This window comes from Polistes dominula, unplaced genomic scaffold (genome assembly GCF_049000335.1).
Source record: "Polistes dominula isolate Pdom_NZ unplaced genomic scaffold, Pdom_raw_medaka contig_33, whole genome shotgun sequence".
NCBI lineage: Eukaryota > Metazoa > Arthropoda > Insecta > Hymenoptera > Vespidae > Polistes > Polistes dominula.
Genome location: NW_028300998.1, coordinates 3056060 through 3083836, shown reverse-complemented (window position 1 = coordinate 3083836; position 27777 = coordinate 3056060). Strand labels below are relative to the sequence as shown.

At 27.5% G+C, this 27777-nt stretch overlaps 4 protein-coding genes across 6 annotated transcripts; 1 reads left to right on the top strand and 3 right to left on the bottom strand.

Annotated features, from left to right (window-relative positions):
- Positions 1–114: 114 nt before the first annotated feature.
- Positions 115–6364, bottom strand: mats (MOB kinase activator-like 1). Of its 3 annotated transcripts, XM_015330838.2 has the most exons (6): positions 6185–6364; positions 6032–6070; positions 4980–5146; positions 4662–4889; positions 4238–4401; positions 115–4150 (listed from the first exon to the last, which is right to left on the bottom strand). In XM_015330838.2, exons 2-6 carry the CDS (start codon positions 6043–6045, stop codon positions 4070–4072), a joined length of 654 nt encoding a protein of 217 aa, XP_015186324.1. In that variant the 5' UTR covers positions 6046–6070; positions 6185–6364; the 3' UTR covers positions 115–4069. The 3 variants fall into 3 exon arrangements, with proteins under 3 accessions (XP_015186324.1, XP_089029645.1, XP_089029644.1); XM_089173519.1 differs by having other exon boundaries at positions 4980–5192; positions 6032–6363; XM_089173518.1 differs by having other exon boundaries at positions 6032–6360.
- A 419-nt stretch (positions 6365–6783) lies between these two features.
- gcl (germ cell-less) lies at positions 6784–12234 on the top strand. The gene is made up of 8 exons (XM_015330843.2): positions 6784–7145; positions 7238–7361; positions 7444–7540; positions 7626–7995; positions 8098–8367; positions 8475–8693; positions 8773–8863; positions 8935–12234. The coding sequence occupies exons 1-8, from the start codon at positions 7000–7002 to the stop codon at positions 9061–9063; spliced, it is 1446 nt and encodes a 481-aa protein (XP_015186329.1). The 5' UTR covers positions 6784–6999; the 3' UTR covers positions 9064–12234.
- LOC107071632 (UPAR/Ly6 domain-containing protein crok) lies at positions 10873–20800 on the bottom strand. Its single transcript, XM_089173520.1, has 3 exons — positions 20272–20800; positions 16289–16450; positions 10873–14977 (listed from the first exon to the last, which is right to left on the bottom strand). Exons 1-3 carry the CDS (start codon positions 20342–20344, stop codon positions 14706–14708), a joined length of 507 nt encoding a protein of 168 aa, XP_089029646.1. The 5' UTR covers positions 20345–20800; the 3' UTR covers positions 10873–14705.
- Positions 20801–21516: 716 nt separating this feature from the next.
- Positions 21517–26914, bottom strand: LOC107071662 (uncharacterized). Its single transcript, XM_015330844.2, is given in 10 exon segments — positions 21517–23172; positions 23277–23446; positions 23519–23863; positions 23936–24178; positions 24327–24602; positions 24727–24825; positions 24828–24933; positions 25016–25294; positions 25360–25826; positions 25939–26914. Coding segments are annotated over 10 exon segments (2490 nt in total). The 5' UTR covers positions 26266–26914; the 3' UTR covers positions 21517–22994.
- Positions 26915–27777: the final 863 nt, after the last annotated feature.

Below are 27777 nucleotides of genomic sequence, written 5' to 3'. Positions count from 1 at the left end.
AATTGCAAATAAAGTAAATGACAATAAAAATTTGTCTTTTCTATTTAATAAATTTTTTATTTCAAAATGATAATAATAATAATAATAATAATAATAATAATAATAATAATAAAGTAAGATTTTTAACAATATTTATTATAAGCACAGGAACGTATAGTATTTCTCAGACCAACTCTGTACCAAACAAAAATCCTTACAACTAAAATAGTGATCCTAATTGTTAATTAAACCTATTTCCTATCTCTTTCTCTCTTTCTCTTTTTTTCTTTCAACGCATCTTAAATAGGAGTTGCAAGCAAGCAAGCATTAATACGATCTTTTAAATATATCATATTTTCGCATTTAGTATTTCTTTTTTTTTCTTTTTTTTTTTCTTCTTTTAAAAAAACAAATATTAAAGTAATAAAAAAATATTAATCACATACGTAATCGAGATATATAATTCAGTCGTAAGATTACAAAATATATTATAGAATCGTAGATTCATTTTTCTAATAGATATTATATGATAATTAGCAATTTACTATGAAAAATATAAATGATAAATATATCGATTGATAGTGGTCTATTATAATGTACTACCGACATATTATCAAATAAACATTTAAAAAAATTATATTTAAAATTAAATTATAATAATAATAATAATAATAATAATAATAATATTAATAATAATAATAATAATTAATAATATTAATAAAAATAATATAGCAGTAGCGATCATATATAACGACAATGCGAAATATCGAAATATAGGCAATACCACGCGCGTTCTATGTTATTATTAATTTAATACAAATATATATACGATGCCTCTTTACAAAAGACACATATTTTGTATTCAGATTTAATTTGTATTCTTAAGTACTGGATAAGAAGACAGTCATTGTTATACATGTATATATATATATATATATATACAGAGTGGGACAATAATTCTGTCCACTTTGAATATCTCCGTTATTTGTAATAATATGAGAAAATTTCTAATAATCACAATGATTATCATAAATAATAAAATACGGTCAAAATAATCGGACTGTATTAAGTAAAAGAAATAGTCATCACAATATACCCTCCCTCTATATCATGCACAAGTTCTGTATCAAATATTTTCTTATATTATTATAAATAATGAAAATATTCAAGTTAAACAGAGTTATTGTCCCATCCTGTATATATAGAATATAATCGGTTATTGTAAATTATCTAGACACGTTTACATTTAATACTTTGCAAATATATATTTCGTTATTTATTTTGTATTGCTTCTCTTCAAAATTGTTTTTTCTCATTACTTTCCTCATTAATTAAATCATCACCACTTTCAATCTATCAAAGCTATTTTTATCATCATCATCATTGTCATTATAATAAAATACAGATATTATACTCGTGGACCTCGATAAGATTGTATTGAACCTTTCAATTTAATCGGAAGATATCACATGTATTACTAGCAATGTATGTAGAATTTACGTATACGTATATATATATATATATATTTGCCTTGTTTCTTCTATTTTTTTTCCCTTTTCCATTATATTATTTAAATAATTTTATAAAGCCAATTTTTTATATGATGTATGTATATGTTGGGTATGTGTGTGTATATGTGTGTGTGTATACATAAGAAAATATAAAGTTCATGTTATATCAAAAATGTAATTATATCTTTTATAAACCATAATGAACAAATACGTATATATATATATACAGGATTTTCAAAAAAAAAAACCATTCAATATTTATATGCTGAGTAAAAAAGTTTTAGTAAACATAAGTCGAAAAATCAACAGTTTCTGAGATATAAACATTTTTGTTTGTTATTATCATAAAATTGATTTACTACTAAATTTTCGATGTTTACAACAGATTTTCCACGTGTCTACTTTTCATTTCTATACACACTTGGTATCTTCTTTTTACAAAGTCGCAAACTCCCTGAAAAATTCCGGTACTAATAAACAAAAATGTTTATATCTCAGAAACAATTGATTTTTCGATCTATGTTTGCTCAAACTTTTTTATTCAGTACAGTGTATTCTAAATATATACCATATAAATATTGAATGTTTTTTTTTTTGAACACCCTGCATAAATATGTTTTTTCCTTGACCCCATGCACGAACAATATGCATTAGAACACATGGTAAATATAAACATAGTTGCATAAAAAAAGAAAATGCCTATTTTTTATGAATATTCATACGTAAGCACTTAACACACAAAGATCACCTAACTGTTTCAACATATTCCAAAATAACATTATAATAATGTATGTATATGTGTGCGTGCGTGTCTGTGTATGTAACTTAGTACCTTCGTATATATACCAACAATATGTAATATTTTAATGAAAAAACATTACACATGATTAGAATATTTAACAAAACTATGATAAAAAATATGACAACGTTTTGTTTCAATGTAATTTAAGTATAAAAGCAATTATACGAAATTACAGTGATTTTTAAATGCCATTCAACATCATTTTTTTTTCATTTCTTTAATTTTTCTCTCCCTCTCTTTTTCTCTTTTCGTATCTATCTCTTTCATTTTACCTATACGTACGTATTCATGTATGTATGTATGTATGTATGTATAGTTTATGTATGTTGAATGTATATTTGCGTTAGTTTGCCCAAATAGCAAATACCTTACGTTCACGTTTGATCGAGTGTAATTATATTTTATAACAAAATAATATGGATCACAATTAGATATGTTTAAATATTAAATCACTTAACATTATAATTCCAACCTTCTCAGCATATACAATATTCTACACAGATTATATATATATATATATATTTATAAGATAATCTTTTAATAAGATGATCCTTGTTTTTCAATTACAAGTTGCAAACTTCAAGTACAAAGCTCATTAGATATAATAAATTATAATTAACAACAAAAACCGTATTAATTGATTAGAATGTGTTCGCTACTAAATATAATATAAATCAATTGCTATGCTGTGTAAGTTTAAGCGCGCGCGCATATGTGTGTATGTATACGTGTGCATATTAAATGTGTAAATATTGTACAAAAGTCTACATATGATAACTCTCACCCCATTTAGTCATTGCCATTATATGCATATTAAATATTAAACAGGATGACTTATAACTAGTGGAATATACGGGCAGAGAGAGAGAGAGAGAGATTCTATATGAAAAATTAAATCAAAAGTGTAAAATAAAAAAATTTGTTCTCAAAAACAAAGTCACGTATGAACATATGTTATTTTAAATTCTCAACTTATTCTCAGTTTTTCATATAGAAATCTTTCTCTACTCAGTTATAACACTAGTTACAGAACACTCTGTATAAATAGTATACATGATTACAACCATATATACCAGAAAGATTATTTTAAATGTATTTTCCTCTTTTTTTTTTCCTACATTTTATTTTATATACTCTAGGAAAGGGGGTCGAAATATAATTGCCTTTTTAATTTCTAAAATGTTTATGATTTTAATAGTAAAAAAGCTACTTGTATATACCTACAGTATAATCGAACACACTTATTGTCTAATAAAGGCAATTTTTATCTCAATTCTCCGTATACCTAAAATTACACGCATATCTAATTACATTCTGATTGAATAAATATACAAAGGAAAATCGATTGATAAACTCCTAGAGATGCGAAAATCAATTTCTTATTATGAAATTTGACAATTCCTCTTAATAAGACCCCCATTTCTAAGAGTGTATTCAACAAAATGAAGCAAAAATAAATCAGTTAATTTATATATGAAACATATGTGTGTGCGTCAATAATTTATTCCTCTATCATTCATTTTAAACTCCTTTTTATAGATTGAAAATAGAAAAAAAATAAATAATAAAAAGATTTGATATGAATTAACCTCTGTTTTAAAATTCAAATAATTCTACCGCTCTTTTTCACCATTGACCCACACATTATGATTAAAAATCATATATCTAAAAATATAATTGGTTTCATAATATTGTAAGCAATTATACATTTGTTAGCAAATACCATGCGGGTGAGATTCTTTGGAGGAGTTTCTGGGTTTACAATTACATGAATAATTCATCGTGCATCCTTTGCAGTTAACTTCTCTATCAATTCTTGTAATGGTGCTAATTCTCGTCGTTCAATTAAATTGAATTCCTAAATAGAAATGAAAAAACATATAAATATATAATATTATATTATATAATAATGCACATATTACTTATTGTAATAAATTGTAGATACCTGAACAAAAAAAATGAAGTGTTTAAAAGATGTATTTAAATGCGCTTCCTCGCCAAGTTGTACAACTTCACTGAAGTGTTGATGATAAATATGTGCGTATACTCTAAATAATCGTTTCAATATTGTTTTTGCAATTGACAAAAAATTCTTTGGAAATGGTACGCCTGCAGAATCAAAGAAATGTTTCAATTTATATATATATATATTGTTAATAATGTCAAGAAAACCATTAATTAACCCCTTGCACTATGATTTAACATCCAGAGTTGTGTGCTAAAGTCAATGATATATTTCGTACTTCTTATGTTGTGCCTGTAAGATTTGTCACGAGTAAGACTCGTATTTTCTCATGTTTTTATTGTAAAGTGTACCACAAGTTCTAGCATGTTATTATAGCATAAGGGGTTAATGTTAATTAAATTACCGATTTTAGAAGGAAACAATGTTTCATCGTCCAACTGATCTTGCACCCATGTCATTAAAAAATCAATGTATTTGGGAGCAGAACATTTAATAGGCTTTTTCACAGTATGACCATCTGCCCAATGATATTCGTACTTTGGACCTGCTGACATTATTGGACAACTTTCTTCCGTACAAAATTCTGTTATGGTACCGTATAACATATTGATTTGATTAAAAAAATCAACAGCTGCAATAAAAAAAAAAAAACAATAAGATTCCAAATTCAATATACATATATACTTATATATAAAATAATATATAAAATGTGTATATGTACTATTGACAGCAACCCATTCATTTAAATCTTCTCCTTCTGGAAGCATAACCGCTAATCTTAGATTTCCAGAACCAAGAGTAGCCGCAGCATGTTTCATCAAGTCATATTGATGAGTTCCTTCTGGGATATTCTTCTTTGGTTTAAAGGTTTTTGATGACCGGCTTCCACTTAAGAAATCCAGAAACGTTGAATTTAGAGTTGGATAATGTAAAACTGGCAGATATGAATTTATTACTTGGCTGAATAGATAGCGAATTATCTCCATTGTATGTTATTAACATTTTTATTTATCTATCCTTGAATTTTCATTAATATCTATTAAATAAAATATTAAAAAAAAAAAAAAAAAAACAAACATAATATTGAAATTCTTTTATTGATATATAAGTATGGGAATAAAAATAAAATTGCATATAATAAAAAAAAAAAAAAACAAATAGATATACTACATAAAATATATAACAAAGAAAGATATTTTTCCTGAAAAGATGATTCATTTTAACTGCATATACGTATATAAATTAAGATTACATTGTATGTACATTATCAATGAACTTTTTTTAAATAAATATAATCATATCAAAATAAATCTATCGATAACAATTTAGCTCCTAACAAGCGATACTTTACGATTTAAAAAAAGATAATTTAGTCTAAATGCAAATAAAGTGTATACTAATGACAAAAAAAAAGGAATCTATCAATATTTATATATATATAATGTAAGCGGCTATCCTTTCTCTCTCTAATGGCAGATTCTTTTTTCAGTGATTTATTCATTTTCATTAAATAATCCATATATATTATATGTATATATATATATATATATACATACATACATATATATATGATATATATATATATATATATATATATATATATATATATATCTTTCTCTCTCTTTCAAAGATACTCTATTGATCTAATATAAGTTATACAGTTAACATCGACTGTATCTAATTCAACTATAATCTTTTCTTATAGTTTGTTTAATGGAGTTTAAAGCGAATGTATCGAATTATTTGTACTTTTTTATTTAGAAAAAAACTTACAATAGGAAGCTCATTGTGAACTGACGCTTGGCTTTTTAACTGGAATGAAAATTTTATTAACACAATGACTTATTATCACTAACTTTTCGTATGATAAAACATATAATCTTCCCTCAAGTATACAATAAACGACAACTGTGATGACTACCGTACAATATCACACACAGAAGGATTTGTCAACTGCTGTTTCCGTGATCGTCGACTTAGGCGATCGTTTCATCAGTACGGGATAGATGCTTTTTACGAACGAATCACGACGTTCGATTAGACGTGATTATAGATATTTCTATACTATCTCTTTCATTCTTATCCTTTTTCTTGACAAATAATCTAGAAATCCTTTATCTTCATTTTTATTGATTAAATATAATAGAATTATAAATAAAAAATATGTCAGTTACAATTAATATGAAATAATTAACAAAATGATTTCAATATTTAATCTAAATAAATATAATTTATATAAAATGATCCATTTCCTTAATAATATGATTATAATATTATGTTTTAGTATATTAAATGATTTTTAATATTTCGAAATAAAAGAGAATTTTGTGCATTGAACACTTAGAATTTAACCAATGAAAATGCTCCGTTGTACGATCCTGTTTGGATTGGTGCACTCGTGACTAAAGCTGTGTTTCTATTGGATGTACTTTTGAATAAAGTGCATCCAATGATCTTCAAGTTACAATACATTCATAAATATGCTTCTAAACTTGAAACATATTTTATACGTTTTAGGTCATGAGTTGTTTTAGATCTCTGTCATCTTTTCATTACGTCACGTGTTTATATATGCAGCGTGGTGTATATACGTCTACGTAAATACACTCTGTGCAGTCAGAAAGACGGTGTTGTTATATCTTTTATTGAAAATGACTAAATTTCTTATGCTCTTGTTGAAGTTTCATTAGAAAATTATTAACCTATTGAAAAAAACATTAAAAAAGAAACTTTTTGTAAAGATGGGAAGTTATATGAGTATAATTGCGTCTATGTCTAATACAGCAGTACATTCTGTTTATCGTGGCCGTAAACGAAAATGCATCGAAGAAGATGATTTTGATTCTGAATCAGAATACATCGATCGAACACTTCAAACGCCTAAAAAGTGGGATTATTAATCGATTAAATGATTTACTTTTTATCAAAATAAATACATTTTGAATAATTTGTTTTTTATAACAATGCATACTTTTGTAGGAGAAAATTGCTTACTACCGCACAATATATATACAAGACTTTATTCAAAGAAGAGAAAGGAAGTGATATAACTGTGCTCATGTTAGGAAGAGCATGGAGATTGCACAAAGTTTATATTAGTCAAGTATGAATTAATAATGATTTTTTTTATAAAGCTCTTATATTTTTATTAAATCTATATTGAAAATTTATTCATTCATTTACAGAGTCCATATTTTGCGAGTATGTTTTCTGGGTCTTGGAGAGAAGCGAATGAAACTGTGATTAGCGTTGAAATTGCTGATCCTAATATCACATTAGACTGTAAATAAGACTAATAAATTTTTAACATTACATTATGGTATTAGATAATCATTAATCTTTATTAATTCAATTATTATTATTTCAGCTCTTTTAACGGTGTTAGGATCATTTTATCAAGATGAAGTCAGCTTAGAACCAAAGGATGTCATTTCTATTTTAGCTACATCCACTTTATTTCAATTACAAGGATTGATCGACCAATGTACCGATATTATGATAGAAACTACTAACATTAAAACTGTTGTTCCATATTACAACGCAGCAGTTTCCTACGGCGTACCTGCAGTTAAAGTGGCTGCTAAGAGATGGTTGGAAGTTAATTTATTAGGATATGGATGGTTACATCCAACATTTTTACAAGAAATTACTCCAGATTTAATGGCCGAATTAATCGTCAGTCCAGATTTGGTGGCTATGCAAACTGAATTTTGTATATATATGATGCTACGTGTATGGTAAGAAATTTTAATTCCGTATTATAGTTAAATGAACATATATAATAGTATAAATAAGTAAAAATAAAAAATAATTAATTCAACTAAGATATATTGTTGCAGGCTTTTTGTACATCTAAAGAACAAAGATGATACTATAGAAATTGACGAATACTTTAGAAATCACAGATGGACGGAACCTTTTTTAACAACGGAGGAAGGCAAAGAATATGCAAAACCTTTCAAAGCATTAAGAATGAAATATTTACTTTTACATGATCAAGATGTTAAAATTTTATACAGTGATAATTTAATACCATCCAGTTGGTTACACGACGCATATAAAGAACAATGGTTACATTTATTAAGAATCGATGCAAGTAAAGATAAAGGGTCAGTTATCGTATAACTTTAAAAATATAATTTATAAATTATTTTAATATATATTATTATAATATAATAAATAAATAAAAGTAAAAGAAAATTTATATTTATTTTAGACCTAAAGAAATCACGGAAGCAGAATTCTATAAGGAATGCTTTCGATGTGGCCGATGCGTTGAAAAACCTGGTGAGCATATCTGGAGATGGACAGCATTTCATTTTGGTCTCGATCTCGTCGTATGCTTAGATATTACAACTTTAAGAATCAAACGAAATCACAGATTAGATACGGATCATATTAAGGCAAACCATAACAAACATAATATTATTCTAAAGTAAGTAAAGAAATTTAATATAAGATTATTTTTATAAATAATGGTATATGAAAAAAAAAATGAATATTATTATTTCTAGGGTAACATTGATTTCATTGGATGAACAGCGCCAAATTAAGCACATTCAATCTACTGGAATGATTAGACTATCTTTACATAAAAATGAAGAGGTATAGATAATACATTTATAGCTATTACATTTAACATTCTTTAAATACTACTTTGATCATTTATGTTTTAGAAACAGGTGTTGTCTTTGGATAAACAATTAACCTATCCTTTGTACATATCTGTTAATATGCAAGTAGTAACACCATTTTTATCCAACGAAGAAGAGAAATTAAATGATTCCATTCTTGCAGATACTTAGCAGTTTAAAAAAATAAATAAAATACATGAGAGAATGAGAATTGAAAGGTGCTTTCAATAATGACGATTTTGTAAGTCTCTAAGCTTGAGGTTGAAATACTCGAGTTACTTTTCAATTAATAAGATTCCTCTAATCTTCTAACCGATTAATTATAGCTATTGATAATTGAGTGCTTTTTTAGATATTATAAATTTAGTATAATATGTTATTTTTCTGGACGGACCAAAGTGCTGTATGAATTTTAATGCATTTATACATCGAAATTATAACGTAGATGTGTCACTCACAAGTTACTTAAAATACTTTTCATTAATAGGAAAATTTACTTAAATATTAGTCGATGAACAAAAATTCATATATTGAAAAATTCGTGGAGAAATAATTTTATTATTTATTTTTCTTTTTTTTTTCTAAATGGATTTAAATATTATAATTTGGTTTGTACAAAGAAAGTTATTTGCTTTATCATCGTGATTGTACAATTGATTCGATTATTTGTTGAGATAAAGACTTTGTTATAGCTACTAATGATATACATGATACATATACCAAAATTATTTGATAACGCGATAAAAACATTTTTACGCGTTTTTATATGTGTATAAATTTTGTCTATGAAATAATTCTAATCTATCATTAAGAATACACTGCTAAAATGCATCATACATTAATTCTGTATTAACGCAGTACTAAAAAATACATATAGAAAAATTTTATGTTTCGTTATATTATTTTTTAGATAATTTTATTAATTATTAGTTGCAATAAAAAGAAAATAATTATTATTTTAGTTAGAGAAATAAATGCTTTCTAGTTCATTTAACTTTTATAAATATATTTTATGAAATAATAAATAGAGAAAGATCTTTTTTTTATTAAGTTCTATCAGATGTATATCTATGAGTAAACATTTAGATTAGTTGTTATAAGAACAAGATGCACAAAAATATATGTTCAAAATATTCATAATATTAATTATATTCGTCTAAGCTTTGCAGATTATAAAGGTAATGTTTCTATAATTATATATATATATATAAATCACAAATTATTAATTAACATTAAATTGCATCATAAAGCTTTAATGTAAAATTTCATATGCTTCTTAACTGCTACAACTAAAGTTTCATAATTTATTAACCTTTACATATTTAATATATTCTCAATGTAAATTGACTTTTACATGGAATATCAAGTTGCGAAAGAGAACATCCTATTCACCACAATTGGTAATGATTAAAAAGATTTGTATTTGTCAAAGTTTTATGATATATTTTTACTATTAAACTAAACTGTAAATATACCATATAAATTATGTTAATACAGATTTTGGATATATTTAATTTTTATCTATGAAGAATATAATTAATTAAGTTTCTAACGATATAAGCGATTTAATTCAACAAAAGACATTTTGTATACCGGTGCTATATAGAAACATTTAATTTCTCGTGTATCATATCTTTCACGAAATATTTATATCAGTTTTCATTTCTAACAAGATTTCAATATAACAGATAAAAGATGTACATATATCCTATAATAAATTTGTATTTTTCTCACTTTTATATATATATATATATATATACAAATATCTTTTTGAAGCAAATTAAAAACAAATTTTGTTTATTGAATAATTCATATATAAAATAAGCAAAGAAATATTTTTATTAACAAAGAACAAAAAAGAAAAACTCCTTCATTTCTAAAATAATATAAATATATATATATATTTATACAAAACAGTATAGATGCGTTTACTTATGGGAGTTAGTTTTCTTTTTTTAACAAGAACAATGTTATCTGATATTATTTTCCGTAACCATTTAACACTTTATTGGCAGAATACTCTCTGTACATTGTGTATTTTGTGTACAATAGATATAATTTGACAATAAATGTTATAAACAAATTTATTAAGTTTGACATAGACATTCTCTTGATACGTTTTTTTTTTAGGATGGGACAATCGGTATTACAACTATATTACTTAACGAAGCATCAAGTTGTGATCATTATTATATGTATGGCAATTAAACACTTGCTGTTAAAATGTGTTATTTTTCAATTCGATATGCATGAGGTGGGGGCAGTGTTATGATTTGGAAATGTGTGTTTTTGCAATTTAATCCACCACGATTATGTTGAGATGATATGTATTGAAATGCGCGAAAATGCGCGACTTTAATATGATTTAAGAGCCGATGAATTTCAAATGAAAAATTCAAAATTATCGTTTATTCACATTTTTCTACTCGTAAGAGTAGTAGTAAGAGAAGCAAATGTTTACTATTGTTATTCTTGTTTGTTATCTTTTGACTGCTTTTACATTTGTTTACAAGAAATTCAAATTGCAGGTCTCGTTTTTGATTCTATAATTTTTCTATATTGTATAAACACACTGTTATCAATTTTAGATTTGAATAATATAACTTTAAGCATAATTGAGAATAATAAAGCGCGTAAAAAGTAACGCATGCTGTCGGCAGAAATAATAGTATTAGAACACTATAGGTGTTGATTAATTATAATCCATTATTTCAAAAACTCTTAATTCAATTCTTCGTTGGAATGAATGAAAATTCGTGATCCAATTCGTTCGTTTTGGATCAATCGATGAAAATTTATTTTATTTAAAAGGCGCTTTAGATCTTTTGTAGATCGAACACGACGATTCTCGATGTCGAAACAATTTTGTAACAAACGACACCGAGTGAATCTTAAAACGAAAGAGACATTGAAAAGAAATTAAATTATTTTACGTGTATTCATTATTTTGTCTCAATTAGAAAACATCGACATCAAAGGACGTTTAAATTCGTTCGAACGGAAGAAAGAACACACACATCATACACATTTAATGTGCACTGAGTTTTTTTTTTTTTTTTTAACGCGCACACGTTATTGTATTTTCTTAAATATACCACGAGAAGAGAAAAATTGATGCACGCAAGTCGAAAAAAGGCAAAAGTGATTTTTAAATATCGCATCTTATAAATGAAAACATTGTCTCTAACTGGATGTGTAATGTATCAAAAGAATGCGAGTCAATACTTTCAACAATAGGATCTTAAGCTTCGTGCTTCCGAGTGCGTATACGGAATTCGCATATTCATTTTCGTATTTTTATCATTTTTTTTTTCTTTTCTTAATTTAATTTTAAATTCAATTTTGCTGCTATTTTATTTTTTATCGTTTTTTTTTTATCGTCGTTCGTTTGAAAACCCCATGTCCCTCTCCATCTCCACACACCCTCATCTCTTCCCTTCTCTCCCACCCTCAAAACTTTTATCATTTTATCGCTATTGTGTCGTTTTCCTTTTTCTATTGCTATCGTATCGGGTTGTTCTGTGTTATCTATAATTTTTATTTTCTTTTATTTTTCCTTTTTTTTCCTTTTTTTTACTTACAATTAATAGTATCGTTATTTTTAATTGCATTAATAGTAACAGTAGCAATAGTAGCGGTATTACTGGTATTAGTAGTAGTAATAGTTATAGAGTAGTAGTAGTAGTAGTAATAGTGTAGTAGTAGTAGAGTAGTGGTAGTAGTAATAGTAGTGTAGTAGTAATAAATGTAATGCGACTGTTAACACTTGAGCAATTAAAGATGGCGGTTGCGATGGTGGTAGAGGTCCTCTTTAAATTCTTCTTCAATGGTATTAGGACCGAAGTTTTTGTATGTATGTGTATGTGTATATGTGACACGGTTTTATTATTATTTTTGTGTTAATTATTCTTGTTTTTTTTTCTCTTTTTAAATATTCTCTCTTTTACATTTAAGCGTCTCTATTTCATCTACTTTATCGATCTCGATCAAACACTACCTGACTGATCCGTTACGAATGTTTAATCATTTTCGATCAAAAGAATACTTTTAATTTCTTTGTTCTCAATTAATTGTTAATTTGTTAACTTTTAAAATTTTTTTTCTTTCATTATTATTATTATTATTATTATTATCATCTACATATGTTGAACGCTCTCGAAGGAATAGCACGTAGAATCGATCAACTATTATCGATTTTAGCGTTACTGATCGTTTATTCAAATATACATACTACATATATTCATCGTATACATTCATTTTCAGCCATACAAAACTCACACGCACTCTCTCATGCATACGCATACACGCGTGTACGAACTCACATGAAGAGAGAAAACGCATGCGACGCTATCTCTTAATAGAATATCTCATATTTCTCGAGATAGGTCGCAATACGTCTCTCATTTCTTTGCTACGAATTATAGAGAATTTATATCTTTTTAATACTAATATATATTTATTGCAAAAATCGGCAAAACACGGATTGTGTTCGTGATGGCGATGATGTTCCTTTCCTGGAGAGAACGCATAAACATAATTCAGTTCTTTATTTAATAATATATGTATGTATGTATGGATGTATGTATGTATGTATGTACGTATGTATGTATATATAATGTTTATAATATGTGCTACTACATTATTGTATTGTTATAATGCATGTATATATTATTTTTCTTTAAATCGCATTTATTTATCTTCTTCATTTAACATTTCTTAACTAATTAAACAAAGGATTCTCGCTCTATCACGAACGCAATCGCATGTCACTCGTCTAAAAATAAGCCATAATCTTTTCTCTTAGCGTGCAATTCCATTAAACGCCTTCCTGTCGTCGCGATACATCGGCAGACTATAAATCTCCTCGTGTATATTCAATAAATGATATTTTATTTTTATTTGTTTTTTGTTCTTTCATTTTTCTTTAAATTGATCTAACGCGCGTGTCCGTTTTGTAGCGTAATTCTTGACACTATTACATTTTACTTCTCCTATAAATGCGTAAAATATTTTATCTTTTATATTTTTCTCTCCCTTTCTCGTTTCTTTTTTCTTTTTTTTTTTTTATCTTTCTCGCTTTTTCATTTTATTTCCCGACGAATCGCGTTAATTAAATATACGTTATCATCCACGGATAAAGAATAATATATATTTTCTTGTCTATCTTTTCAAATTCGCGCGTCTCTGGCAGTTTTCTTTAAAATCATTCACTCCTCTTCTTATATACTCTATTGATTATAATTTGACTACTTTTGACGCGGGCCGGTCGTAGAGCACGGAACAATGATGTGTACATAAATAAGTACCTATCGCGCACACTCCAAACATTTTCTTCCAAAAATAGGTAGAAGCAGCAGCATTATTTCGATCGTCGTTCTCAAAACTTTTCAACAATTTTAACTCTTTTAACAATTTTTTTTTTTAATTTTAAATCGTTTCTCGTAACGCGCAAGCCAATCTCCCTCGTTCTACCGCGTCACGTGACACGACGACGAGAGAAAAATGGTGGCAAGAAATAATTCGAATTCATTTATTCGTTCCTTCGTTTTCTTTTTCCTTTATTATGTTTTAATTATTTTTTTCTTTCCCGTTTCTTCGTCCTCGATTGTTGTTTTTTTTTTTATCGAGGAAAGTGGAACGAACAATTTGTTGAACATTTTTTAAAAATTAATCTCGAAAAAAATGATTTTTTTTTCTTTTCATTTTTGGTATAGAGTAACGACAGGTCGAATTAGGCTTGAATTAGGTACAATCCGAACGATTAGATTCGGTTAGGCGTGATAATTAGCCGCTAACGACCAGCTGCTCTCTATTTAGGCTACTGACAAATTGGACGATGTCAATACAGGCAGGGAAAAAGGACTCGACAAAATAAGACTCGGAATCGCCACGATGATGGTCGCGACGGTCGCCAGGTTCAATAAAGAGGACGGTCTACGTTTTTCGGCAGAATTGCAGAGATCACCGGTACAGGCGCAGTAATGCGCACGCACGTCGTGGGTGCCGGATCTTAGAAGGCATTCTCCATTGTCCTTTTGATCCGTAATGTAGCCGCAACCCCTTACCACTCTCTCCTTTCCATAAACTGCAAATTTTCAAAACACATTCCTTTAATGATACAACCGAAACAAAAATAACATTAGTAAATTGTTTTTTTTTTTTTATCTTATATTGTTTTAATTTGTGTATAACGAATAAGATTTTTTACCAAATTTTTATTATAAATTTTTGATAAAAAGTTAATCGTCATCGAAAAGAAATTTAAAACATAAATTTCAACGATCCAAACAAAATTTGAAATTATGCTCTTATTGTCGTTTGTGAAAACAACGAATAAAAAATACGAGATACGTATTAAATGAAATTTATAATTAGTATTCCCTCAAAGTGTTTGTCTTCATTGCGAAGCTTTGTTCTTAGAGGTGACAATAAAGTTTCATGATTTATTTCACGAGAGTGGCATGAAACTTTCATGAATGAGCTGATTTAATATATCTTCACCTTTAAATTGTGTACTGTGTACACGTGCACAAATCTAATAGTAAATTAAAGAAATTAGAATTTATACATTTTCAATAATTTATTTGTTTTATATCAGAAGTCACTCGAACAAATTTTTCTATTCTAAATTATTTAATAAATATTTTAATAAACATATACAATAAGGATACCGTACATAAGCAATATATATTTAAACAGTAATTAAAAAAAATGCATAAAAGAAAGGTGTATGTTAAATTTAATAAAAAAACCAAACATATAAAATTGGATATAAAAATTTGGTGTGCGTCTGTTGCATTTATTAATTATTGAATTAGATTTTTTTTTTAATTATATTTTATGTTTTTTGAAAATGAAATAAGGATTTATGTTACACCAGTCATTTCTTTTATTACAACAGCATGCATCGAATTGTTTTTAAATTTTTCTACAAAAAAAATTGTATTAAATTTAACATACACCCTTCTTTTAAACTTCTATTCAATTGATCAATTATTTCTATGCTTCATTAAATTTAGAAATATAATTGATCTCATGTGCGTAAGTCGACACAGTGAACTTGTCGAAAGGATAAGTGTTCCTGTTTCTAAACCTATCTTTTAACTACAAGGTTGTCAGGTAGGAGGACACCGCAATGCAGACGGCAACCCTACCCTTTACTACTTGACGAATATGTGTTCGTTAGCACATTTAGTTACTAATTTTCATTTGAATATAAAAAAAAAAAAAAGATTTTGTATTATTATAGACACATACACATTTGCATACAAATTTTTCTACATACTTAATTATTTTATCATCAAGTATAATAATCAGTAGCTCAAGTAAAATTATCAAGAAAAATATGAACAAATAAAAAGTCAAAAAATAAAGAAAGAAATGTAATAATAAGTACCTCTCTGACTGATTTTTCGACAAATCGTGGGCTCGAGATGATTGAGGTGTTCCAATCGTGGTTGAAAACTGCAATTTACCGTTCCAAGGCTGTACGGATCGAATGGATCGCCACACCTTGGATCGTACTCGCTGTTGCACTGATAGCATATTATTGCCTCGCCTAAAAGAAAATGAAAAAGAAGATTATAATCGTTTGATCGAATGAGAAAAACAAAAACAAAAATATTGTTTTCATTGTAAAAGATTTTCTCCAAAAATGTGATTTATCAACGGTACCCTAAACGGTGGTACGGCCCTGTTACAGTGTGAGGTAGTGACGTCACAGCACACCTTCAACCACCCTTATAGCTGAATCGCTGCCGTGCCAGCTGATATCGAGCAGTCGGACCAAGTGCAATCGGTACGATGGCCCACTGATACACTTTACGAAAACTAGTAGCACAGGAGGTGCACCAATTTTATTTAGCAACTAATTATTCGACAAACATGATGCACTCATTTGCATAATCATTTATTTCAAGTTTTCAGTGATTCTTTGATTCATTCGATAGTCTAACATTTGTTTAATATTAAATTCATTTAATTTTTATTAATTAAATTTTCCCTTAAGATAACTTCAAAAAATAGTGAAATATATATTACAATTATTTCAAATGTTCTAGTGCAGTAACGAATCGATAATATTTGATTAATGGAACTTGAATTAGCTAAACGATAAAGTTTATTTCTAATTCTCCTGGAATATACAAGTACATATTATAAGAAGAGTTCTCTTTTTGACGCTCTAATGGAAATCTTTCGTTCTGACCTATGTTAAATTTACTACAAACCTAGTCGAAGAGAGAAATAGAGAGGGTGAGAGATTCAACCCTTTAGCAGCCAAAGTGGATAACATTTTCGATAGGAGAGTTAAATAAACCTAAGGTATGAAAAGTGAACCTGCAACGACTATCGATTAAATGTGAAAACCACACTAAGAGAATACATTCTTAATAATATAGTTTACGTAATAGAATTTCGTGCAACATGACAAAAGGTTAGCTTCTTCGAACGTGTCCTATTTACTATCACAAATCAATTATTTTTTAATTCTAAAAATGATGTGCTTCACAAATCAATTTTTATTGTTAGATAATCAAGTATTATTACGGATCACAATAATTTTACAATTGAAGAAGGGTTTACAATTACACAATAAACTTTAGTAATAAAAAAGATATTAATGATAATATTGTCATGAATAAAGAAAATAGGGTTCACCTTTAAAGTGACATTTGATTCGAACGACTAACCTTCGATCTTTGATAAAAAAAAAAATGAAACGTTAAAAGGGATATGGGATAGTAGTAAAAGGACACGTAGTATGACAGGTATCAGCTACCACGGCGTTGCGGATCTTTTACGTAACTGACAGAAATTGAGCCGGTCCAATTCGATCGGCATTGGGTTCCTATATCCATCCTTCTTCTCAAGGTATTCTAGATACTACTTTGATCTATTCGATATCATTAGATATATAGATCATCTTTTATTCATAATACTTTATTAAATATATTTCAACGAAATGATTTATTCGAAGAAAAAATTAGAGATTCAAATAAAATCAAGCTTCTTTTAAATCTGTCAAATAAAAAATAAAAACAAAAAATGCATTATCTTATATACTCGTAAGATGTAAATAAGAATACACATTAAAGAGACTTTATTTTAACCTTCAAGTTGTGCAGTAGGGTTTATGCAAAGTATTCAATGTCATCGTGGTACCACGAGGTGCAAGGAAAAAGAGAGAAATATACGAAGGTGGAAGACAAAACTAAAGAGAGAAAAGAGAGAGAGAGAGAGTATATGTGTGAGTGAGTGAGTAAGAGAGGGAAATGGAAGGACTGAACAGGGGGATGGAGGGGAGAAAGTGGGTCGCTCGATAACCCTCGCGAGGACTGATTCTATGAACGAAATTCTAAATTTCCCTAAATTATGCCAGATCTAACAGAATAATGACAGTCATAATCAAATGATTCCTTCCATTTTATTATTTATTTTATTAATTTTTCTTTTTTTTTTATTTATCGGAATTTTTATCCGATCAATCAATTTTCATTCGACTAAAAAATGAATTAGAAAAACATCGATTTTCAAATCGACCAATAGAATTTGCTGGAATTGTATTTATTTTCAATTTTGTTAATCTTAACGCATCATTTTCTGCAAATAAATGAGTTTTGAAATGATTTAGAAAATTGTTCGTTTTTATTTTTATTTTTATTTTTTTTTTTTTTTTTTTACTATTCTTATAATAGAACGATAATTACTTTTTATTAATAATTTTTTAACCTCGAAGGAGTAGTAGATTTATGAATCATTCAAATGATAAAATTATTCGTATTTAATTACGACGAAAGGAGAAAACTCGTGACCTTTTTATATGAAAAGCATTGGAAACTGTTTTATTATTTGTCGATTCAAAAATACTTCGATCGTTTTTCGTCATTTTTATATTGCGGATACATTTTTTTTTCTCACGTGATCAAATCAAACGTTGAATTATCGTTAATATATTCAAATATGAATATATTTTAAAAAAGTAAAAATCGATGATTTATTTTCACACAATTACAATTTAAATAATACAGTCCACTCTTGTCTTGGGACAATATTTTCGAAGTATCGTCGACCTGTTTTCAATCCATACAGCAAGTATTTTCTTAATAGAATCCGATTTAAAGATCTAAACTATCTAACATCTAAGTTTCTAGAAAGGCGGTAGGGAAGTACCACAAGTGCTACCATTGTACGATTTCCTCAACGAATATGTGGAACAACGTAATCCTTTACAGAAGCACTAATACTTCAGTTTTCTTCCTTTATTTCTTTCATTTTTTATTACTTTGTATATTCTTTTCAATTGATTCTCATCATTTTTTGATTATCGATGTCTCAATCAAATATTTCTACTTTTCATAAAAAATTTCTAATACCAACTCTAGGGTAATTGTAGTCTGGAAAAAGCTATTCCAATCGAATCACCAATGTTTCAAATGATTTCTGATAAGTTAACTAAATATTACTGTCATCCCTTCTTTAAAGTTCTCATTAATTTGTATAAACGTTATATGTGTGCCAACGATAGATAAATCTATCTTAAAGTAGAATTTAAAGATCATAGCATAATTTATTTCATTTTTCCAAACGTATAGATAACAAATAATTAATCTTCAGTTGTTACATAATACAATATGGGCGTTTTATATAAGAACAAATTTTGAGGATAGTTACGATCATATATGACGATCCTTTTTTTCTCTTACGTATTTTTACGATATCTCGATCAAATCGTTTAAAAATAAACTAACTAGTACGAACAAAAAACTATTTCTAACTAACGAACGAATTTTATCGAATAGTAAACGTTCTAACTTGTGTTACTCTTTCATAAAGTTCTAATCGAATACCCAAGGTCGTACTATTGATTCTCTTCTTTTTCTATCGAAGCTCTAATAGGTCCTCATTTCCTGTTATTTTTAAAAAAGATATACCACAGGGAAATAGTAATCATAGTCAAATATAAATTCGTTATTAAACAAAATGAACTGTATCAATGATTTTTCTGTTTTTCTTATTTTGATCAATAAAACACAAACAAGCGAATAAATAACGATTTGTATTATTTGTTCAAATTGACATTAATCTTGTGAATGCTTTATAAACAAAATATTTTACACACATATTAATATAACTTGACAAAAATTCTATTCGTGTGTATCAACGTTTTAAACTATACAAATTTAAAGATCCAAGCCGATCGATCTAACTGAACGATTAACGATTTCTTTAACGATACAGCACGTGTTTAAAAACGCGTTTGTTTTAATAATGATTTCGTTTTTTTCTTTTTCTTTTCTTTCTTTTTTAACAAATAAGAAAAACAGGTAATAATTAATTTCTTTTTTTTTTTTTTAATATTTTTCATATTATGAGACTCACCGTGACGGAAGGTTGATACCAAAACAACAGAAACGAGGGTGACGAAAGGCGCGAATCGGTTTGCAGTCATCATAACGATCACCGTACCATGTGTTTCCTCACAGTAGGATCCTTTTTCGATTCGATCAGTCAAGATCAAACTTCAATCGTCTTTTTTTCTCCTCTGACTCTCGTCCCGAAGAAGTGGTTTCTCAGTAAACAGGAAAACGATTTTTTTTCTTTCTTTCTTATTTTATTCTTTTATCTTTTTGAAATTCAATTTTCCACCTTCCCACGTATTATATATTATCGATCTTCTTAATCGATCTCTTCGAGCGTATATATATACATATATATATATTTTCTTTGTTTCTGAGTTTATTTGAAATTCTTGACTTCTTGAAAGAAACGAAAAAATAAGAGTTACCTTGTTGGAATGAAGTCTTTAATAAAAGAAACTGATAGACCAAACGAACTAAACGAATATTATTTTACCTTATCGGAAGCTTAGAACCGTACGTGTTCGCAGACGCGTCGCGTCTGACAAGAGGAACCGTTTTCCGCGAGGCTAATGCGGCAGATCTGCCCCCTTTGGCTTTTCCATGCGCCTGTCGACAGACGACCTTTCATACACACAACCGAACATTTTAACTCCTACCAATATTCCAAAAAGTCTCATATATAGAGCCTTGTTAAAAAGCCTTATCAACATTTTCATTTATTTTTATACATTTTTCAATTACTTCATTTTCAATCTTTTTTTTTTGTTTATAATGTTTTATTTTTATTTTGACATTAACGCGCGCGAGCGCACTTACACACGAATCTCCGAATTTATTCTTTTTGTTAGCGCCATTTTTTATTTCATCTCCTTGCTCACTCACTCCTCCTTACTTCTAAGCTTGAAATAAAAATATAAAAAATGCATTTTTTTTATCCTACGCCCATCGATCCTACGTTCATTTAATATTTACTTACATTTGTAGATTATTATTAGAATGAAATATTAACAAAAGGTAGAAGTATATATCAGTCTCTTTGGGGTCCGACATATGTATCTATGATGTCTGTGATAAGGCGCGTAGTAATAACGTCAATATAAGAACAATACAATATAATCTTTTAACCTATATACATATATGCATATACATATACAAATACATATCATTATTTAATAATTAATTTTTTCCATGATATTTTGTAAAAATATTATTTAGTTATATATTATGTATAAATTAATAAATAATTATAATACTTGTATAAATGTATATTAAAGTATATTGCTTTATTTAAATCATTTTCACGATAAACAATGAGACAGTCTTAGATATATTTTTTACAATATATATGTATTTAATTTGGTATTATTATTTAACTGAGAAAAATACGAAAAGGCACCATTTGCATTAAAGATATTAAATACATACACTAAATAGACGCTATACACATTCAAGTGCACTTACATGTTTTTTTTTATATATAATTAACATCGAAATTCTTATAAATTTTCCGACGACAAATCTGAGCTCTTTAAATTTTTCATTATTTTTTTATTTTTTTTTTTTTTTTTTTTTTTAAGGCTTATTAACTTTGTCTATAAATTTTTTAAGAATAAAAGAATATACATAAAACATACATTGATAAATACAATAAACAGACTGTAAACTACGTAAGTACTACTATTTTCAATAAATTTCGTTATAGTTGACCAGAAAAATAGATCTTCATTAAATTTAACGTTTTATCTTTTTTTCTTTTCGATCGCATAATAAAAAGGGGAATGTATATTATTAATTATAATAATAATTTTTATTCATGCTGTATTTATAAAACTATATCTATTCAAATTTACGATATATGTGTTATGTTTGTCAAGTTTTTTCTGCGAGTAGACATTGCAATTTACATATATATATATATATAATTTAAACATAAGTACAAACTCTTCCCCTATTTAATTAATATTTATTATCACCGTATCGACAAAATATACTGTACTATATACTGTTATAAATGATACTATTATAAGTCTTCTTTCTATGTTTAAGGGCAAATTAAATAAATACATGAACACACTTTTCATTTAAAAAAATAACTATATCTTTGGATTGTTAACGTCATTGAATAAGATAGATATAATACGTAATAACGAATAGCTACAATGCAATGTCTCACGCTATTTTAAACAGGAACATCGTAAACTAGATGTAATACATCTTTTCATTTCCGCAAAATCAAACTTTTGCATATATTCTATATTATCATATATGTATACGAATTTCTCGATTATCACACGAGGCACATTTTTCAGTAGAAAGAGGCAGCAGCATGCATTTTTATATACCTTGTATTTCTACTATTTAATATTATTGTTATAGTTTTTATTATTATTATTATTATTATTATTATTATTTTATTATTATTTTATTGTTATTTTATTGTTATTATTATTATAATTATTTTTAAACTGTTGTTTTCCTCCCGCTTTACTGGGGCAATAAGCTGGTTAGACATGGCTTTGCCAAGTCTAATCTTGCTCCTATTATTATTATTCTAATTATTATTATAATTAATATTATTATTATTATTATAATTATTATAATTAATATTATTATTATTATTATTATTATTATTATTATTATTATATTATTATTATTATAATTATTATAATTAATATTATTATTATTATTAGTATAATTATTATTATTATTATTGTTAATAAATGATTTTTTCTCTGTTATTGTTTAATTTTCTGGTTCTTCAGGATGATCGGTCTTAATATGATGCGTAAATGTGTATTGAGTTGTAAATCGTTTTGTACAATAAGGACATTGATATGGCATTACAGGATGCGCAGATTTCAAATGTGCGATTGCTATTTCTCTCAAGACAAATGGAGATTGACAAAAACCGCAACGATATCTATAAGAAATTTAAAAAATCATATAATAAAAAAAAAGAAACATAAAAAAGAACAAATCTTTATAGGAGAAGAACAATTAAAATATTTAATTTATATGCCTTACCCTCCACTTGTTTTGATGAGAGTTCTCTTAAGTGGAGGTGGTGTTGCAGTTTCTTCATTGATCTCAACTTTTGGTTCGATAGAGGGCACGATGTGTTCCAGCGACGTTTCTGGTTTCAATTCTGGCATTAAATATTTTTCTAGCTCATCTTTTAGTATCGCTTCTCGTACCTAAATTTATAAAATTATTTAAAAGCTACTCGATATTATTACAAGAAGATATAAAACGAAAATTAAACCTACTGCGGCATTAATACTCTCTATGTGAACTTCCATATGAGCTTTCTTTAATATCTCACTACTAAAAGTTGCGTTACACTCAGAGCACTTATATTTTTTCGTAGTTTGTAACGATTTTGGATTGACTTTCGAAGTTGAATCTTTTTTCTGATGTAATGGTTCTCCCGTACATTGATGGGAAAGCAATGAAACTTCTTTGAAAAAAAGTTTATTACATTTTGGACAATGATACGTTTTATTTATAACATGTGTCTTTTCGTGTATTTTTAATAAACTTTTTTCTAAAAATGTTTTATTGCAAACATTACATGCATAGGAAGATGATGTGTCGGTACGGTTATGTATCTCCTGTAAAAATAAGATATAGAAATAATAGATTTTTTATAACTTACATTAATATCATATTATAATATACTTTACCTTGTGTCTGGAAAGTTGCCATTTTTCTTTAAAAGATATTTTACATATAGGACAAGTGAAATTTTTACATGTATAGAATTCTGGATGTGTTCGTAAATGTATCATCATAGTCCTGTAATCATTGAACCATTGAAAACAAATACCACAGCGTGAAACATTCATATTTTCGTTGCTAGTTTGTAATGAAGTATTTTGTTTTGCTAAAGATTCAACGCTATTCAATATATTATTTCGATTAAATGCCTGAAAATAATTTATAGAAAGTTATAATTTTACTCAAACAAACTCAGTGCTTTTTAAAGCTTATCAGTAAAATATTATTTATAATAATCATTATTTTAATAAATAGAATTTAATATATAGACTTTAATATAAATTGTAATAATTAAACCTCTGAATATGTTCTAGTTTTTCCTGCACGAGTACAAGCTTCTCTAGCTTCTCTAGATTCTCGCGTTTCTCGCGCTTCTCGTGCAGCATTTAAAGCTTCTTCTTGTTCAACGGATGCCGTAAGTGGAGACATAGAAGTTTGTTGATCATGTTCATTCTTTATATGTGCAGTTAAACGTATAAATAATCCAAATGATCGACCACAAATGTCACATTTATATCTTTTAGGTTCGTGAATACGCATGTGATTGGATAATGCACTTTGTTGCGTACATACCTAGAGTCAAATATAAAAATGTAATATTAAATAAAATTATTAATAATTTTTAATTATTTTTCAAATATAACTTTATTATAACAAATAATACTAAGAATTTAAAAAAATATTATGAATGTATTACTTTTCCGCAAGTAGGGCAAGTAAGCGATTTAGTATTTTCAGGCGAATGTTCCTTTTTAATCTCTTGTAAATGATCTCCATGACCAAATATAGAAAATTTTTTTTTATAGAAAGTTTCATAGAAAGTTGTTTCATTTGTGCCATCGAATAATTAATATTTTCATGCAATTGTTGATGATTTTGATATGCTTCTTCAGTGGGGAAAGATCTAGAAAATAATCAAATTCTTCTTCATATACGAATATAGGTGTCCAAATAAATAATAATTTAATTTAGATTTAATGAAATACCTGTTACAAGATGAGCACCATGTATTCGTTCCTATTCGAATAATTTCACCAAAATGATCACGCATTCTATGTTGCTTTAACATTTCCCAACTAACAAATTTGCGATCACATCGATGACACCCATTCGCTTTTTCATTGAAATCCAATGTAACTCTCCAATGAGTAGCACCTTCATGTTTGGCCAAATTTTCAACTGATTCAAAAGACATACGACACTTTCTACACTTATATTTACGTGGACCATGGGATTGAAGATGTTTTCTCAGGCATTCTTTTGTTCTATGTATTAAAAATTATTCTTCATTTAGAAACAAACTACAATTGATAATAAATTATATACTCACTTGTAATAACTATTACAAGGTGCACACCACCACTCTGACGTTAAATGTTCCCTGCCTTTTAATTCCATACGATCATTCATAGTTAAACTTCCAGTTAAAACTTGTTCTAAAATACTAGTTCGTTTCTCCTCTTTCTTAGTTACAAATTCTTCCTTAGAAGAACTATTATCATTTTCTATATGTTCAAAAACATTAAAATCAAGTTGTTTGTCTGTCATTTGATAGAATTCATTATCGGATAATGTCCTCGAGTCTGTGCTTCCGCATGTATCATCTCCAATAAATGTTTCTGAATTAACTTCTTCAATTTCTACTTCACATGGTAGTTCAGATAATGTTTCGATACAATTATTAGATAATTGTTCTCGATTAACTTCGGTTAACATAGAAGAACTTTCAAAAGATAGTAATGACGGTAATGGCACTAATGGTGGCGGAGCTCTAACTTTTTCTCTGCAGAGTTGTGCCTATTGAAAATGTTTTATATAAATATAATTATTAGATACTATTGTGTGTTTATTGTTATATCCATCCACATCAATGATTATAATCAATAAAATTTGACATGAAACAACATACCTGACAAGGATCAGGAGAATTTTTCATAGCTTCAAAAAATATCTGTACAGATTCAACGTCCTTATAATTTAACAGTTTAACATACATATCCTTATAAACGTTAAGACAATATTCTCTAAATTCATAAATATCATCAAGACGTGCTGCACAAAACTGACAAATTTGTTTAGGCAGTGGGTCGGTTTTATACACTAAAACTGGCAAACAAGCTCTTAATTTTTGCACCACTTTACGTTGTACACCTTCAATGCCAAATATTGGCAACATCTCGATTTTCTCCTCTGAACACAATCTACATACATTCTCCCACTTGTTAACAACAGCCATTTTAAATATTTCAACAACTAATTTGCTATCGTTATATTTTTATATATATGTATATATATATATATAATAATATATATATATATATTTATATTTCTGAAATATTGATAGATAAAATAATAGAGGAAATACAACACACGTATTTCTTCCTTCTTTAAGATTATCTATCCGTTTAAAATAAAGATTGCAAACAAATCACGAATTAGGTTAGTTTGTATGCCATTGTAAGCAATAACGATTTATATACTTTTTTAAGCTTTCCAATACGAGCATATTTTTAGTTAAGTCTACATTAGCCTTATTTTTAAGTAGATCTTCTTTGAGTAAAATTTAGTCAATTCGTGAAACTGAGATTTTTCTTTTGTCATCTTACTTTCACCTCACGTCTTTTAATCTCTACAAAACGAGTCGTCTGTCGACTGCGATTCGAGAAAACCGGTTCCACACGTAACCACTTATGTTCAAGAATATTGCTTAACACTGTCGTCTTCAATGCACGGATAACTCCCAAATTCTGTTTTTATTCTTTTTATTGTTCATCATTTTTTAAATTCTTTTAACAATAATCTGAATTTTTTAATCTTTTTTTTTTTTCTTTCTAGACTATACAATACGAAATAAATTTTTCCTTTGTGAAACAATTGCATTACCATCAGTCCAGTGATCCCAGAGACTTTAGTTCGTTCGATGGACACAGGGGCGCAAAATTATCGTACGCGGCACAAAATTATCGTACGCCCCGGGAAAATTTGAAATCGGACAAAAATCCAACAATTTCTCGGACAAAATTTTCAAAATGTGGAAAAAGTTTCCAAGTTCCAACTTTTTTAAAGTTGATGACCTTTTTTTTTTTTTTTTTTTTTTTTTTTTTTTAGGTAGAAAACGTTCATTATTCGTTTAGTCTAATCGGCGATTCGATAGCTGTACGGGAAAGTGTCCAAGTCGAAAAAAAAAAAATTTTGATGACCTTTTTTTTTTTTTTTTTTTTTTTTTACTCATCAAGTTCTGAAATGCTATCATGAAAACGATGAAAACAGTCGTCCAAGGGGAGATCATGGGTTGAGGTGGGGGTACACCTCTCGAAAATTTGTTGACTAAAAAGAAAAAAAAAGGTCATCAAGTTTTCGAAATTCCAAATGGATCGTACGCCACGAATTTTCGATCGTACAGGACCTCAAATTATCGTACGCGTACGATAATTATCGTACGAATGGGATCACTGCATCAGTCGCATGCGTACACTTAATGGCTTTCAAATGAGAAATTTTTTAAAATTTATTTAATCAATAATTCATTCAAAATGCATCATTAAATACGTATGTTATATAATTCAAATATATATATAACTGAGATAAAAATAATTTTTTTTTTTTTTTTTTTAATAATTATAATATTGCAACGAATTTTTGCATAATCGTTTAAAAAAAAAAGGATTGCACAATATATTTTAACTCGAAATAATTTCTTGTCTACCTATCTTTAATACAAGTCATTTCTGTAAAACAAAAAAATGTG

Excerpts from the sequence above, each read along its gene's own strand:
- mats (XM_015330838.2), bottom strand. Across the intron at positions 4,890-4,979 it reads TGAATGGGTTGCTGTCAATA|CTGTTGATTTTTTTAATCAA; the intron begins GTACATATACAC and ends TTTTTATTGCAG. Across the intron at positions 4,151-4,237 it reads ACTTCATTTTTTTTGTTCAG|GAATTCAATTTAATTGAACG; the intron begins GTATCTACAATT and ends ATTTCTATTTAG.
- LOC107071632 (XM_089173520.1), bottom strand. The coding sequence starts at position 20,344 with ATGATGACTGCAAACCGATTCGCGCCTTTCGTCACCCTCGTTTCTGTT. Across the intron at positions 16,451-20,271 it reads GGTATCAACCTTCCGTCACG|GCGAGGCAATAATATGCTAT; the intron begins GTGAGTCTCATA and ends ATTTTCTTTTAG. Across the intron at positions 14,978-16,288 it reads TCGAAAAATCAGTCAGAGAG|TTTATGGAAAGGAGAGAGTG; the intron begins GTACTTATTATT and ends GAAAATTTGCAG.
- gcl (XM_015330843.2), top strand. The coding sequence starts at position 7,000 with ATGGGAAGTTATATGAGTATAATTGCGTCTATGTCTAATACAGCAGTA. Across the intron at positions 8,694-8,772 it reads AAACATAATATTATTCTAAA|GGTAACATTGATTTCATTGG; the intron begins GTAAGTAAAGAA and ends TATTATTTCTAG. Across the intron at positions 8,864-8,934 it reads CTTTACATAAAAATGAAGAG|AAACAGGTGTTGTCTTTGGA; the intron begins GTATAGATAATA and ends TTTATGTTTTAG.